This window comes from Lepidochelys olivacea (assembly GCF_965140295.1).
Source record: "Lepidochelys olivacea isolate rLepOli2 genome assembly, chromosome: 9".
Lineage (NCBI taxonomy): Eukaryota > Metazoa > Chordata > Testudines > Cheloniidae > Lepidochelys > Lepidochelys olivacea.
Genome location: NC_140419.1, coordinates 10,673,224 through 10,690,151, shown reverse-complemented (window position 1 = coordinate 10,690,151; position 16,928 = coordinate 10,673,224). Strand labels below are relative to the sequence as shown.

At 42.5% G+C, this 16,928-nt stretch overlaps 1 protein-coding gene across 3 annotated transcripts in view; it reads left to right on the top strand.

Annotated features, from left to right (window-relative positions):
• LOC311526573 (uncharacterized protein) overlaps window positions 1-16,928 on the top strand; it is a 255,395-nt gene that overhangs the window by 163,001 nt on the left and 75,466 nt on the right. For 2 of the 3 annotated variants that reach the window (XM_084639741.1, XM_084639740.1), the window contains exon 3: window positions 7,962-8,079. In XM_084639741.1, coding sequence (XP_084495867.1) covers window positions 7,962-8,079 — 118 coding nt within the window. Of the gene's footprint in view, window positions 1-7,961; window positions 8,080-10,193; window positions 10,268-16,928 lie in introns of those variants that run through there. The other variant, XM_084639742.1, reaches the window with a different exon arrangement.

Sequence of the window (16,928 nt, the reverse complement as noted above, 5' to 3'; positions counted from 1 at the left end):
CCCTCCGTGCAGTCCTGCCTGAAATACTCCTTGATGTACAGGCACACCCTTTGTTGATTTTAGCTCCCTGAAGCCAACCCTGTAAGCCGTGTCGTCAGTCGCCCCTCCCTCCGTCAGAGCAACGGCAGACAATCGTTCCGCGCCTTCTTTCTGTGCGGACGCCATACCAAGGCAAGCATGGAGGCCGCTGAGCTCATTTTGGCAATTAGGAGCACATCAACCACCACACGCATTATCCAGCAGTATATGCAGCACCAGAACATGGCAACGCGATACCGGGCGAGGAGGCGACGTCAGCGCGGTCCCGTGAGTGATCAGGACATGGACACAGATTTCTCTGAAAGCATGGGCCCTGCCAATGCATGCATCATGGTGCTAATGGGGCAGGTTCATGCTGTGGAACGCCGATTCTGGGCTCGGGAAACAAGCACAGACTGGTGGGACCGCATAGTGTTGCAGGTCTGGGACGATTCCCAGTGGCTGCGAAACTTTCGCATGCGTAAGGGCACTTTCATGGAACTTTGTGACTTGCTTTCCCCTGCCCTGAAGCGCATGAATACCAGGATGAGAGCAGCCCTCACAGTTGAGAAGCGAGTGGCGATAGCCCTGTGGAAGCTTGCAACGCCAGACAGCTACCGGTCAGTTGGGAATCAATTTGGAGTGGGCAAATCTACTGTGGGGGCTGCTGTGATGCAAGTAGCTCACGCAATCAAAGATCTGCTGATATCAAGGGTAGTGACCCTGGGAAATGTGCAGGTCATAGTGGATGGCTTTGCTGCAATGGGATTCCCTAACTGTGGTGGGTCTATAGACGGAACCCATATCCCTATCTTGGCACCAGAGCACCAAGCCGGCGAGTACATAAACCGCAAGGGGTACTTTTCGATAGTGCTGCAAGCTCTGGTGGATCACAAGGGACGTTTCACCAACATCAACGTGGGATGGCCGGGAAAGGTGCATGACGCTCGCATCTTCAGGAACTCTGGTCTGTTTCAAAAGCTGCAGGAAGGGACTTTCTTCCCAGACCAGAAAATAACTGTTGGGGATGTTGAAATGCCTATATGTATCCTTGGGGACCCAGCCTACCCCTTAATGCCATGGCTCATGAAGCCGTACACAGGCAGCCTGGACAGTAGTCAGGAGCTGTTCAACTACAGGCTGAGCAAGTGCAGAATGGTGGTAGAATGTGCATTTGGATGTTTAAAGGCGCGCTGGCGCAGTTTACTGACTCGCTTAGACCTCAGCGAAACCAATATTCCCACTGTTATTACTGCTTGCTGTGTGCTCCACAATATCTGTGAGAGTAAGGGGGAGACGTTTATGGCGGGGTGGGAGATTGAGGCAAATCGCCTGGCTGCTGGTTACGCGCAGCCAGACACCAGGGCGGTTAGAAGAGCTCAGGAGGGCGCGGTACGCATCAGAGAAGCTTTGAAAACCAGTTTCATGACTGGCCAGGCTACAGTGTGAAAGTTCTGTTTGTTTCTCCTTGATGAAACCCCCCGCCCCTTGGTTCACTCTACTTCCCTGTAAGCTAACCACCCTCCCCTCCTCCCTTTAATCACCGCTTGCAGAGGCAATAAAGTCATTGCTGCTTCACAGTCATGCATTCGTTATTCATTCATCACACAAATAGGGGGATGACTACCAAGGTATCCCAGGAGGGGTGGTGGAGGAGGGAAGGAAAATGCCACACAGCACTTTAAGCACAGCACTTTAAAAGTTTACAACTTTAAAATTTATTGAATGACAGCCTTCTTTTTTTTGGGCAATCCTCTGTTGTGGAGTCGCTGGTTGGCCGGAGGCCCCCCCACCGCGTTCTTGGGCGTCTGGGTGTGGAGGCTATGGAACTTGGGGAGGAGGGCGGTTGGTTACAGAGGGGCAGCAGTGGCAGTCTGTGCTCCAGCTGCCTTTGCTGCAGCTCAACCATACACTGGAGCATTCTGGTTTGGTCCTGCAGCAGCCTCAGCATTGAATCCTGCCTTCTCTCATCACGCTGCCGCCACATTTGAGCTTCAGCCCTGTCTTCTGCCCGCCACTTACTCTCTTCAGCCCTCCACCTCTCCTCCCGGTCATTTTGTGCTTTCCTGCACTCTGACATTATTTGCCTCCACGCATTCGTCTGTGCTCTGTCAGTGTGGGAGGACAGCATTAGCTCGGAGAACATTTCATCTCGAGTGCGTTTTTTTTTCTTTCTAAGCTTCACTAGCCTCTGGGAAGGAGAAGATCCTGTGATCATTGAAACACATCCAGCTGGTGGAGAAAAAAAAAGGGACAGCGGTATTTAAAAAGACACATTTTATAAAACAGTCGCTACACTCTTTCAGGGTAAACCTTGCTGTTAACATTACATACATAGCACATGTGCTTTCGTTACAAGGTCGCATTTTGCCTCCTCCCACCGCGTGACTACCCCCTCAACCCTCCCCCCTCCCCGTGGCTAACAGCGGGGAACATTTCTGTTCAGCCACAGGCAAACAGCACAGCAGGAATGTGTCCCTGAAGAAAAGCACCCTATTTCAACCAGGTGACCATGAATTATATCTCACTCTCCTGAGGATAACACAGAGAGAGAAAGAACGGATTTTGGTTGAATGCCAGCAAACATACACTGCAATGCTTTGTTCTACAGTGATTCCCGAGTATGTGTTACTGGCCTGGAGTGATAAGTGTCCTACCATGAAGGACGAAATAAGGCTGCCCTCCCCAGAAACCTTTTGCAAAGGCTTTAGGACTACATCTAGGAGAACCGCAAATGCCAGGGCAAAGTAATCCTTTCACATGCTTGCTTTTAAACCATGTATAGCATTTTAAAAGGTACACTCACCAGAGGTCCCTTCTCCGCCTGCTGGGTCCAGGAGGCAGCCTTGGGTGGGTTCGGGGGGTACTGGCTCCAGGTCTAGGGTGAGAAACAGTTCCTGGCTGTCGGGAAAACCGGTTTCTCCGCTTGCTTGCTGTGAGCTATCTACAACCTCCTCCTCCTCCTCATCTTCTTCGTCCCCAAAACCTGCTTCCGTATTGCCTCCATCTCCATTGAAGGAGTCAAACAACACGGCTGGGGTAGTGGTGGCTGAACCCCCTAAAATGGCATGCAGCTCATCATAGAAGCGGCATGTTTGGGGCTCTGACCCAGAGCGGCTGTTCGCCTCTCTGGTTTTCTGGTAGGCTTGCCTCAGCTCCTTCAGTTTCACGCGGCACTGCTTCGGGTCCCTGTTATGGCCTCTGTCCTTCATGCCCTGGGAGATTTTCACAAAGGTTTTGGCATTTTGAAAACTGGAACGGAGTTCTGATAGCACGGATTCCTCTCCCCAAACAGCGATCAGATCCCGTACCTCCCGTTCGGTCCATGCTCGAGCTCTTTTGCGATTCTGGGACTCCATCATGGTCACCTGTGCTGATGAGCTCTGCATGGTCACCTGCAGCTTGCCACGCTGGCCAAACAGGAAATGAGATTCAAAAGTTCGCGGTTCTTTTCCTGTCTACCTGGCCAGTGCATCTGAGTTGAGAGTGCTGTCCAGAGCGGTCAGAATGGAGCACTCTGGGATAGCTCCCGGAGGCCAATACCATCGAATTGTGTCCACAGTACCCCAAATTCGAGCTGGGAACGTCGATTTAAGCGCTAATCCACTTGTCAGGGGTGGAGTAAGGAAATCGATTTTAAGAGCCCTTTAAGTCGAAATAAAGGGCTTCACTGTGTGGACGGGTGCAGGTTTAAATCGATTTAACGCTGCTAAATTCGACCTAAAGTCCTAGTGTAGACCAGGGCTAAGATGCCACAAGGACTCCTCATTGTTTTTCCATTAACTGCAGTGTGGGACCTGACAAGTAGTGTTAATTCCATCCAGCAGAGGGCAGTGAAGTTAAATATTAGCCAGATCATTAATATTTATATATTTATAAATTGAAAATAAAATAAAATAAAAAATTAAGGTTAACGTTTCTTCATGAAACTGTCCCCCTCAGAGGCATCTGTTGCTGAGTGAGTTTGTGGGTTTGAAGGGGGAGAGCATTCCGCTCATCTCTGTGGAGGTCCTGAGGATCGGTCTCTCTCTCTCAACCCATACCTCATTTGTGATCCCCATACTCCTGCCATGGTATGCATCCTCCAGCCAGGAGGGCAAAATGCAGAGCTAACTCCTGTGGCTCATGCTATTTAATTAACTGGCCAACAGTGATTGCTCATTCAGCACGTTCCTAATTCCTTCTGGAGACCAATTGATTTACCTCATGATTTGCCTGATTTCAGCTTGGTCGCATGTGTAGATAGCATCTAGCATGGTCTGAGTTTAACCTTGCTGGACATGTTATTGAGTCTTGTGTTGCCATATTAAATGGACTGTTTCATTCAAATCAAGACACTAATAATAAATAGCATCGGGAGCTATTAGACATGTCCAGCAACTCTCTGCTGGATGTACCTAGCACATTAGGTATCTGTGAAATAGCAAATGGAAATGACATCTAATGGCAGTTGTGGGATATGCTCCTGTTCTTTCATGTTAATGGATAATGCTGTAATTGTGCTGTGTTACAGCAGTAAGTATACGTAGACCTTTCATTGTGTACTGAATTGTCTCGTTTGTGACCATTTTATTATAGGCTTATAAGTAGTTTTATCCAATAACTCAGCAAAAATCACAAGCTTGTTTCACTTGTCATTTGTAGTTGCCATTTGACTAGTGATATTTAGTCACTCTTGATCAAAGATAACGCTGACCCATCATCTATCTAGAAGAGCAGTGATTGATCTTTATTGCTTGTCAGTTTCCTTCTCTTTTGAAATTCTTCTTCTAAAATTTTTGGACCTGATTTTTAAATTTTTTTATTTACACTAGTGCAAATCAGGAAGTAAATCCATCCAAGTCAATGAAGTCACACTGGGTTTATAACAATATAAGTGAGGGAATAGTCGGGATCACTGGATCTTGTGTCATCTTGTTAAGCAAGATGAAACACACAGGGCCTATTTCTCCACTGCCAGTCATTTACGCCTGTAGGAAGTAGGTGCCAAATACTACCAAATCAGAACCCCCACTTAGTGTGGTAGTGTGTTACTCCTACTTTATACAGGTGTAAATGATTAGACAGTGTACAGGGCACTGGAGGATCTGGCATAATTTATTGCAAGATGAAAACCTCTTCAGTCCTGGGGCAGTCTTAGAGGCTAACTGATGGGGTGACCCTTGAGTATTCCTTAACAAACAAACAAAAACAAAAAGAGAGAAAGAGAGCATCTTGTCTTTTTGCACGCAGCTTTGAACATATATAGCAGTATATGTGCTTATTATTCATTTTTCTCATCTGTGAATTGGGGATTTACTTGCTTACCTCACCAGGATGGTGTCACACTTAATTCATTAATGCATATAAAGCAGCATCAGATGTTTGAGGGAGGAAGGTGCTGTTCAAGTGTGAAACATGTTAATTATTTTATTATTAATAAAATATGTAAACTCCTTCCTTTGTACTGGACTATATAGTGTCTCCTGAACTTCACCTCAGTACATTATCATACCTTTACAAAAATAGTATGTAATAAAAAAACACCCCCACAAAAGTACAAATGAGTCACATTGTCAACAGTGAATGGCTAACTTAATTTTCAAAGGTGCTGTGCACCTACAGCTCCTGTTGACTTCAGTTGGCATTGTGTGTGCTCAGCACCTTTGAAAAGCAAATAATTTCTGCTCAGGGCCTTGCAAGTCTGTGTGACAAATTTGACAGATGTGGTGAGGAGTTACTTGGGGGATCACTAGATGGCGCTGAAGGGCACCCATGTGTTTTAGTATGTCTTTGCTTGGTGGTAGATGTTTCTATAGTAAAGTAGACTGTTCAGATGTGTGGAGCTATTGCTGTGTCCTAATTACAGCATATAACAATGTGGACACTCATTCTTTTCATGTGGCAAAATCTGTTTATTTAATATTCAGGGGATTCTTGCCCCTTTGAAGGTTCTCTACCCACCATTCCTTGTTCAGGAGGTGACAGGTCACTTAAGGCTGTTCTGCCTTCCCTATCATGCGCTGAGATAAGTCTTTTCCTGACTTCAAACAGTAGTGGATTAGCCACTCGGCCAATGGGATCCATTCCCAGGGGCCCTGGCAATTGGGAGGCCCCTGGAAAAATGAACACACCCCAACCTGCTCCGCCCACCCAGCGCTCCTGTTGGGGAGTGGGGGAAGCCCCCGTGCCCTGACCCTGCTCCCTGGCAGGAGAGCTGAGAGGGAGGGTGGGGGGACTGCAGGCGGACAGGGTGGGGAGGAGCCCCCCACTTGCTCTGGTCCGGGGCCCCATAACCCCGTAATCCACCTCAGCTCTCAATTCTTCTTGATTTATTGGTGCTTCGGCCTTTCCCTGCTCTCCTATTGCTCTTTTGAACGATAAGTAGCTCAGAAAATCTATGCCTTTCTAAAACTGCTTCAAAACTCCTGTCACATGCAAGACTAAACCTACACACTGTCTTACATCACTGAGGTGACAGGACACTATGTATTCCAATAAGCCTACAGCACTATACATTAATCAGACATCAGTACTCACTTTATAAAGAATAGTTATTAATATCTTTTCCATGCATCAAATGTCATGAGATTATTATTTGCTTAATTGGTAACTGCTCAATGTATCTGCTGAACATGAGAAGTATTTTGTTGTTGTTGTTTAAATAGTAGTAGGGTATTTGGATATTAAGTGCTGCGTATTTCTCTGTGCTAAGACAGATTACATGTAAATGGTAATTACATTTGGGCCTCTTTAGGGTTATTCTCAAGGAATCAGAAAAATAAAAACATAATAGTATGCACAGTGCAGTGGTCAGCACTGAAGAGTCAATGTTTACCAAGAGTTGCCAAAGAATAGTATATGAGATGTTGTGTTATTTTCCGTACATTTATAATGGTAAATAACTTCAGAGCCTCAGATGTTAGTAACTATTATCACTACCGGTAAATGTTGACTTTTGACGGTTACCAACATGTGAGTTATTGCATGACACATGAGTTAAAATAATTAGCAGTGAAAGGGTTTCCTGGGCTCCTTCCGTTCAAAACATATTGGCTTGTCTACATATACAGCACTGCAGCAGCGCAGCTGGGCCGCTGCAGTGGGTCTGGTGACGATGCTCTATGCCGACGCGAGAGAGCTCTCCTGTCGGCATAATAAAACCACCTCTGTGACAGGCAGTACTAACGTTGGCGAGAGACGCGCTCCTGCCGACATAGCGTTGTCCACACTGGCACTTATGTTGGTATAACTTATGTTGTTCAGAGGGATGGTTTATTCACACCCCTGAGCGACATAAATTATGCCGACATAACCTGTCCTGTAGACATAGCCTTAGTTTGGCTCCAGATCCTGCTAGTTCATCCTTATAGGGTGAATATTTTTCTTTGTAATGTAAGAGTATAATATCCACCCAGATTAAGTAGGGATTTTTTTTTGATGGAATTTAGGTGCTTTTGAAAATTTTGCTCAGTCTCTCTCTTCTTCAGTTCCCTATCTGTAAATTGGGGATAATATTTTGCCACCTCACAGTGGTGTTGTGAGAATAAATACATTAAAAATTGGGAGGTGCCCAGATACTATGGTAAGGGGGGAGTCATAAAAGTACCAAAGACAAGACTGCACATGCACACGCACATACACACACACACACACACATGCACACAGAGTAAAAATTCTTCAGATATGGTAGGTTTGCTGTTCTATTCTCTTGCTACTTCTGAAGCACTAGTACCATAGAAATGATGACACGTTCCGCAGCAACTTCAAATTAGGAGGTCATTTTCCAAATCAGGACAAATATCTGATCTCTTGTTTTGTATTACATCATTTATATTGCAGCATGTTTAACCCAACGACTGTATGTTTAGATGGCACAAAACAAACGGTAGGTAATGTAAAGTGAATGAATACCTACAACTTTCGTACTACTACTAATAATACCTAGTTCTTTTCATCCATAGATTTCAAGGCACTTCACAGAGGAGCTAAATTGCATTATTCCTGTTCAACAGATGAAGAAACTGAGGCACAGGGAGGTGAACCACTTGTTCAAGGTGACGCAGAAGGCAAGTGGCAGAGGTAGGACTTAAGCCCAATTGTCTTGAGTCCCAGTTCAGTGTTTCATCCACTTGTCTTAGCCTATGACGGATAAGCACCTTTCATATGGGATTGGATTGGTTTTATCAGTTCCTGGGAATTTATTCTGAAATGTTGGTTGCTGCTACATCTGCAAGTGCTTACAGACATTGTAATGATGGTTGTCCATGGGGATAGCAGTACATTTTCATGTAGAATGAAGGAGAGTAGTGTCTTTGTAGAGAGACCTGTGTGGAGTCCACTGACCCTTCCCGTGAAGACTTCTAGAAAGTTAGAGAAGGTTTGGCATGTTGCAGAAACTTAGTTACATTCAGATACTGCCAAACAACTGTTTAATTTATACTCTACCCTGGACCTGGTGCTTGGGTTACAGACCCCCCCGATAAAGGACATTACAGTACAGCCTAATGTGGGTTTTGAAACCACAGTTCTGTGATTAAAGAACAAGGTACCATTTTGTCCTAATCTGTGGCGCAGAGAGGTATTCACACTGCTGCCATGGACCATCCCAGAAGCAGCTGCATTTCCATGGTGGGAAAAGCAACTCCTTGCCTTTCTCAAGGACGCTGCGAAGCTTAATTCACTGAGGCTTAATCAACATCTGTAAAGTGCTTTGAGAAATTATAAATCCTGTGTTCCATCTAGTGAGCTAAAATTTTCGTTGAACGTTATGCTGCATGCTCTAAACAGTTTGTTAAGCTATGCAGTTAAATAAAATTCCGTACATCACCTTTACATACTGGATGGGGGCAATGTGCCATAATGGATCTGATTTCTAATCTATCTAATCACTTAACTAAGCATCATTATGGGCTGTACTGCCTAATAATTGATCATGATATCAATTGTGCATCTAAGCTGAAGACATGGGTGGTTAGCAGATGTCACGGTCAATTTTCTTGTAACAAAGCCCGTTACAAAATAGGGCTAGTGTGATTAGAATACAGTAGGGAAAAATGACATTGGATTAGATTCATCAAAGGTATAACAGGTGGATATTTTACAATAGATAGAATATTGTGCAAGTTCTTCTAGTTCTTTTTCTCAAATATTATGGAATTATGGAAGGCTAAGAGATATCTCTCTCCTCGACATTGGAAAGATTTGGCTACATTTTAGCTGTGTGTACTGGTGGAGGGCATTTCAGCCCATATATATCAGCTCTTCTTATATGTTGTTTGCAGTATTGTAGAGTGTTGGTTCCAGGATATCAGAGAGACAAGGTGGGTGAAATAGTGTCTTTTATTGGACCAGCTTCTGTTGATGAAGGAGACAAGCTTTCAAGCTGTGTGTAGCTCAAAAGTTTGTCTCTTTCATCAACAGAAGTTGGTCCAATAAAAGATACCACCTCACACATCTTGTAGCTCTTCTTGTACACAGCCGTGTGTGCACTCATTTGTGTATCACAAGGTGTTTGAAGAGTGGTTTACATTATAAGTTAATATAAGGTTAGGCAGCATTAATGGAGAATATCAGAATTGTACAAAGGCTTCAAAGAACTGTCTCTAACTAGACTAAATCTGGGGGGAAAAAGACAAGGATTTGGGGCCAGATTGGATGATAGCTTTGTTTTTCCTTTAATTTTCTGTGTTACCTATTGCATTTTGTGTTTTCATTCGATGTAGCATCTGTTAATAGTTTCAGAGTGGCATAAATTTACTTATTTTGGTCCATTTTAATGTATGTGACTTATATTTCCCCCATGTTATGTCTCATTGAGTGTCAAGCTGCCAGTGAACGTAATTAAAGAACAGAGAATATTTATTTTTTAAAAACTTTCATTTTTAAAGAACAGGTTGTGAGCCCCTTATTCTTACTGCTAAGCTTTGTTCATCCTAGTAATTTCATTGACTTGAATGAGATTTACTTGAGCGAGTAACTGCTCAGTAGTATGGGTAAATGGCTCATAATCTTGCTTTTACTATGCCAGTGTCAGTCCCACCCAAGCAATGAGGCTGTTCAGGAAAGGAATAAACTCTTAAAAAGCTATAGTAGAGGTAAAGCTGCAGAGAGATGCTGAAAAAGTTACAGGTCCATCCAGGAGCCTAGGTTCACCTTCTAAAAAAATTTATTCGTATTTATTATTTTTATTACAGAAGCACTAGAGACCCCACCCAAGAATGAGTCCCTGTCATGCTAGCCATTGTACAAACATAGCAAGAGATGGTCCTTTCCCAGAAGAGCTTACAAAGGATGGGAGAGGAAACAGAGGGACAGAGAGGTGAAGTGACTTGCCCAAGATCACACAGTTATAAACTGGGAATAGATCCAAGGTCCCAGTGCAGTGTGCTACACAGTGGACACGAGTGCTTTCCCAGACTGACTAAATGAATATTTGCCCTTGAAAATGTTTTGATTGTCTTAAACCCTGATATCTAGGGATTCCCTATAAACAGCATAGAGAAGCATAGGCGATGTTCTGAACATTAAAGTGACATTAGCCAAAACTGGACGCATTTTTAAAGTGATTAATTAATTTGCTTTGAGTCAATTCTCTCCTGCTTCTGATTTTTAGTCAGATCACCAAATAATTACATTACATCTCACCAAATCTTAAACTGAAACAAAGCTGTGTTACTCTCTGTTGCTGGAGTATGGAAAGAGATGACTTTACATGTAGTTCCATATGGACAGGGGGAAAGGATGGATTTAAAACTGTACCTTGGAGTTTTCTTGAATTTCTGTCTGTCAGGACTCTTAGTATTGATTGAACACATTTATTTTTGTGACTTTAAATGAAAATGTCTTGAATAAATAGGAACATCAGTAACTACATTTTGTGGTATTTGTAGTTATTTACAGCTTTTATAAAGATATTTACAACTGTTCAGCAAATGGTAATGTTTACAGGTTCTGTCACACACTTACCAGGACTTCACTTATTAAAAAGCCAAAATACTTTAACAAAAGGTTGTACAATAAAAACTAACACAAAAAGTATTCTTATTAGCGCAAGTGTATGTATTCTTGGTACAATAATTCCTGGGAGAATAATTTAAACACAGGACTTTGCAATGAATGTAAGGCTCTGTTTTGTAAATTTCTATTTGTGCTGGTAATCTAGCACTGCAAATAACAACTAATGGAAATATCCTAAATTTTTGTTATTGCTGCCATTATAATGTAACTCGGTATTTTAAATACATTGAGTTAGATCCTCAGCTGGATGGAACTGATGTTGCTCCATGAATTGGCATCACTCTATTTACAGCAAAGCCACAATGATGATTTACACCAGTTGTGATGATCTAGACCTTTGGGTCTAATTGAAAGCCTACTCAGGTTTTGGGTACAAACGTGCAGTGTTGAAATACAGCATTAATGGGAGTCTAATTTCTGTCACAGATGTGGCAAGGAGGGCCAGATTTTCATTCCTTCTACAGCCCCTTTGTATTGCTTGAGTAGTGCAAAAGGACTATGAAGCTGTCCTAACCTATGCATCCCCAGCTCCAAGGTAGGGCATAGTATTCCCTTTGTCCAACAGCCTGTGTGTCTAAGCATTACTTTGGTTCTCATCACTGTGCTGTCTAGGTGCCAAATACAAAAATAAGAGTTAATCCTAAAAACCCTTACTGAAGTAAATAGTGGTGTGAGTTTGGCAATTCCTTGGTTCCTACCTACTTTCTCTTAGCTTATTGTTGTGCAGCATGTTTTCTTGAAAACAGGATCTTTAAGAACGTATCCTTTTCTGTTGCTTACGCACTCCCTATAAAGCCATAATAATCCTTTGCTGATGAAAGCTTATGCTCAAATAAATTCGTTAGTCTCTAAGGTGCCACAAGTACTCCTTTTCTTTTTGCGAATACAGACTAACACGGCTGTTACTCTGAATCCTTTGCTGGTAATTGCAACAGCAGCTATTTTTGGTACCACAAATGGGAATATAATTTTTGCTGGGGAGAAATACACAGATGATCTCTCTATTTAGTGGTTTCTCGGAGTGTGCATGTGAGAGTTGGGATGGGTACAGAAATGTTCTGGCTTGTCTTACAGAATATTAATGTTTCTTTTTCCTGTACTTTCTCAGTTGTTGTTTATCTCCTGCTAGATAACATTGCTGAGCTTGAATGTTTAGGTACTTGAAGGTAAGATTCCATCCAAAAGAGTTGTTTGCCCAGCCTCTACTGAGGGAAGTGAGGGATGGTATACCTGCACTTCCATTAGTACCTGCTTCAAGGGCTTCTTTAGAATTAGTCTTGATTTCATACAGAAATGATTAGGTGGTGCACAGGGATCCACAGAAACCATTGGAAGTACAGATTTGAGAACACTGGAGACAGTGGGCCAAATTAATCCCTGTTGGAAATTTCATTGACTTCAAAGGAATTTCAACAGGGGTGAATGTGGGCAAGTCTCTCTAGTAGTAACCATGACCTCAGATCATACAGAGGTTATTAAAGGTTTGTGCCTAGATAATAAATGGTTGACTGGCAAGACAGATGAAATAAAAAATAAATCCAGGATTAAACACATGGGGATAACTGGAGTCCCTGAAAGCGCCAACCTCACTGATTTACCCAGGGTTGGTTTTGTTTTGTTTTTTTGTTGTTGTGTTGTTTGTTTTTTTTTGGCAAAGATTGATAGACTTGCTGGCTAAGGCAACCTAGTAGGTTCGTCTCCTGTGATCTCTGCAAGGAGTCTTCAAAAGGGGGAAAATCCTGTCTGTGTATGAGCATCATGTGCCGGATTTGTAATTGGTAGGTAGGTTCCCGCAATTCTAACACAGAACATTAGAAGATGCCAATTTATGAAATATGATGACTTCAGAATAAAGTCATTCCTTCCCCTTCCCCACACTGTACTGAAGGTATGTTAAGATTTTGCACCAGCCAGAGACCTGTTGAAAAAAGTTGGAGTGAAGACCCCTTGATTTCTTAAATACATTTTCTGTTCACTCATTTTAGTAGCTGCATTAATTTCATGCTATATAGGGTAAACATTGGAGAAACAATTGTAACAGATACAGCAGAAATATTAGTATTGATTTAAACATGTTCCTCATCCTTGCAAGAGGTGGAATTTTGGGACAATAAAGTCAGAGCAGTAGATGACTAGTGTGGCAGCTTTTCCTTGTGTTTGTCAAGTTTTTGCACTTTTGGAATGCTCATTGCTGATGCATTTGCGGGGAAATGCTGAGATAAATCTTAGATATATTGTAGAAATATAGTATCTTCAATTAGGTATATTTTTAAAGTCTCAGTGATTTTGTTGACTGACTTAATTGAGTAGCTTTTCCATGTTTTTGCATAGGGAACATTTTTAAGATGTCTTCCAATCTGTTTGTCAGTGTTTCTAGAATACCAAGCCACATGCTGAATGGATAGCTCTGCTCTTCTGGGATGACCAGGGCCCCACTGCTCAAAACCTTTGGATGGTATATTACCTTTGGACTACTATGCTGAAAAACTTGGGATGTTTTACTATACAATTTTTACTCTGTATTAGACTAATTTAGTTATATGAAGCTCTCTTGATAATTAGCATGAAGATAATTTTGTAATGGAATAAAAGGACATAGAGAGATTCCTCCTTTTGACATTATGTGTATAACTACAGAGGAGACTCTGTGTGTGTAGTCTAGTTTTGCAACTTGTCTTGAGCTTACATATCGGGATTGTTCTTTGTCTCAGATCCCTGTACCTCCCCCACTCCCACATCCTCCCTTGCATTTCTACAGTGCCCAACACTGTAATATCTAGGTGCTAAGCAGCTGTACTGTTACAGTATGATTATGATCATTCCTGGCTTTTCTCCTGACTCTTTGGATATTTTTAGCTCACTTTTTAAAGCCTGGTTATGGTCCCTGGCATAGGGAGACTCTTGGCTGGTACAGCTGTACCACTGCTGAGTCCAGCACCTTAGCAACCACCTGGTGTGGAGCCTGTCAGGAGTGGTGGAGCTCTGCTCTGATTCACCAAGTCTCCACTGGTATAAGTTAGGACTGATTGTCAGTGGCATATGTCAGAGCTGAATGGCCCTCAGAATCAGGACACCACAACCAGCTCCATGACTCTGACTCCTCGTCTCCTGCACTGAGCAGTGTACTGGTGCAGGAGAAAATCTGTTATCTTTTTGGATGCTAATTATGAGCGATGTGCTGGGTGTTTCATCAGTCTGCTTCCTGAAGGGAAGGCCACTGCAAAGAGGTAAGCCTTGCATTCTGCACTGAACGTGGCAAGCCTTGAGTTCAGCCTGCTGTCTGGTTGCAGGGTGTTCTGAAGCTGAGAGCCCTCCACAGGGACCTCTCTGTCCCCAGCCGCTGGACTCTGTCATCTGCACTGTTCATGCTGAGTATACATGTAGAGAGAGAGGAAGTTGGGTGCTACCCTGCTGAAGATGAGGACCAGGACCTTGAAGCCAGTGCAGAACTGGGTGGAGAACAAATGTAGATCTTGGAGTACCAGTGTGATAAATTAAAGAGAAGGGAAAGCAACAGAGTCCTCTAATCAGAGTCCACAAGAGGAACATGTTGAGACTTGTTCTTAGCTTGAGTCTTGCCTTCACAGTGAAAGCAGGTATAAGAGGGGAGCAATTTTTGTAGTTAACACTGTGCTAAGCTGTTTGGAAAGCAAGAGAGCGAGAGGAAGATTCTCTTTGAGAAGCTCATTGTCAGTCTGATAGGTTTAGGCTTGAAATGGTTCCTGTCACTACCTACATCCTCAGGATCTTATTTAAAATTAATAATTAAAGAACAATATTAAACCTCATTTAGTTTAGAAAATTATTACATGTGTACAGATCTTAAAAACACCGAATTCTATCTGATGTAACAAGCTTTTTGTTTCTGCACAGAGCTGTTAACATTTACCCCAAACCTGCATAGACTGATCTTTTGGATTTGAGGTTTGTCACCTTTGTGAACCTCTGCTTGTGATCAAAATTGTTTGGATTGATGGTGTTCTCATTGCTGGAAAATTGGCAAACTTCCAGCTCCTACCAGCTGTCTTGTCACCCTCCAGAAATCCTGGGATCTCCTGAAGACATTTAAGGAATTGGGAGTGGCTTGTGTGTGGAGAAAGAAAGTTGGGGAGAAACTAGCTTTAGTGATCCTCTTGGAAGCTGTGTTAAACTGTAACCAGATAGCAAATCTGCAGAAGTTACTCCACTTTTGGCCTCTGACAAACACACTGCAAGGTTCTGTTCATAAATCTGTTCCATTCTGATAGCCCTTCTTGTGGGCTACAGAGGATAGAATCTTCTTAGCAACAAGAACATCTTCTGAGCGTTCTCACATATATTGAACCATCCTCCTGTTCTCTCTCTGTCTCTCACTCTTTTGCTTGGAATGTCACTGATACCTGGACTTACTATTTTGCTTATCGCTATGTACTCACTGTTTTGCCGATGTTGCTCACCACCTGTCTTTATTTGTTTGTTTAAAACACAGATACTGTTGTTCCCAGTGTGATGGACAAATTAATCAGGCATTTCCCCTGGTTGAGGAACTGGCCATAAATGTTGGACATTGTCCTCTGGGGTACAACTATTACTCTGCCTCTCATCTGCAATCTGATTTCTATCTTACAGGGGCTTTGCACATATGCTCCTCTGGAGTATCAGACACCTGATGTCTAGTTTGAATCTATCAGGCAAAATGAAGCAAGAAGAACAGGAGAAATATAATCATCTTGTTTTCTATCTGGCAGGCCCTTTGTGTCTTGCTGTCAATGGGATGACTTTAGACTCTTCGATTATAGTTGTGCTGTTCCACATTTTCATTATACTCATATATTCAGAAACTGCTATATAAAATTTACTCCATGCTGATAATGGGTTGTACAAAGTAGGAGCCGAGAAGTATTTAAAAATAAATAAACAAATAAAATTCTCTAAACCACCACCCAATTGTTTTTAAGAGTTCAAAATTAATTAGTAGTCCAAGTATATGTTTTTTTCTTGTTTTGTTTTTGAGCTTCCATGATGAAAATGATTTGTTTCATATGCTGCAGATTTGCAGCCCTAGAGTCGGTAATATGGACTCTAATAGTAATATGCTGTTGGGAGACTTTGGACTAGGAAGTGGTTATGGTTGACTTAGTTTTTTGAATGGGTTAGCAGTTTGTATACATTTTTCAACCAAAATTTCTTACAGGGAACCTAGTCTCCTCTTAATGCACTGTGGAAGTATCCTAGTTAAATCTTACCAGTGTTGATAGGAATAAAGGCTCCGCAGTGTATATAGGTGGTCACAATTGACACACAGACATTATCTTTGATGGGACTCCTGCCAAAGCAGCTCCATTGGTGTCACACTGTCGCGGAATAGGAGGGAGTTGGGGCTAAAGAATTGTCATGGAGGAACCAGGGTTTTGATGTAGATGATCCTCCTCTCCCAGCAACCCCATGAAAAGCTGCCATTTTGATGGAACAACTGGGGACAAACCTCCATAAGGAGCCTCATGGAGACTTTCTTCCATTTCATTTCTTCCAAAGGGTTTTACCATGAGAGGTGACAACTGGAGTACTCACATGGTATTCTGTAAAATCTGGATAGAAACTTCTGAGCAAAAATGTACATTAAAAGTAGGAATGGGGCTGAGCGACAAAATTCAGAACCCGATCTAAATTTTCGCAAAGGCCCTGGGTCTTTGGATCCGGGGTATTAATTCAGGCCGCTCTCAAGTGCATAATTACTCTAGTTAATGTATGTGTTGATGATGCAATAGTATATATGTACTTGAGTATTATTTATACTATCGATCAGATAGTGTGTGATATAGATTTAGAGAATTTTAGAGGTTTTTGCTGCCTATTAGGGCAAATACACTAATTTTTTAAAACGTTTTTGTTTAAATATGGTGCTAAAAACAAAGCCACTTAAAGGTAGCTTG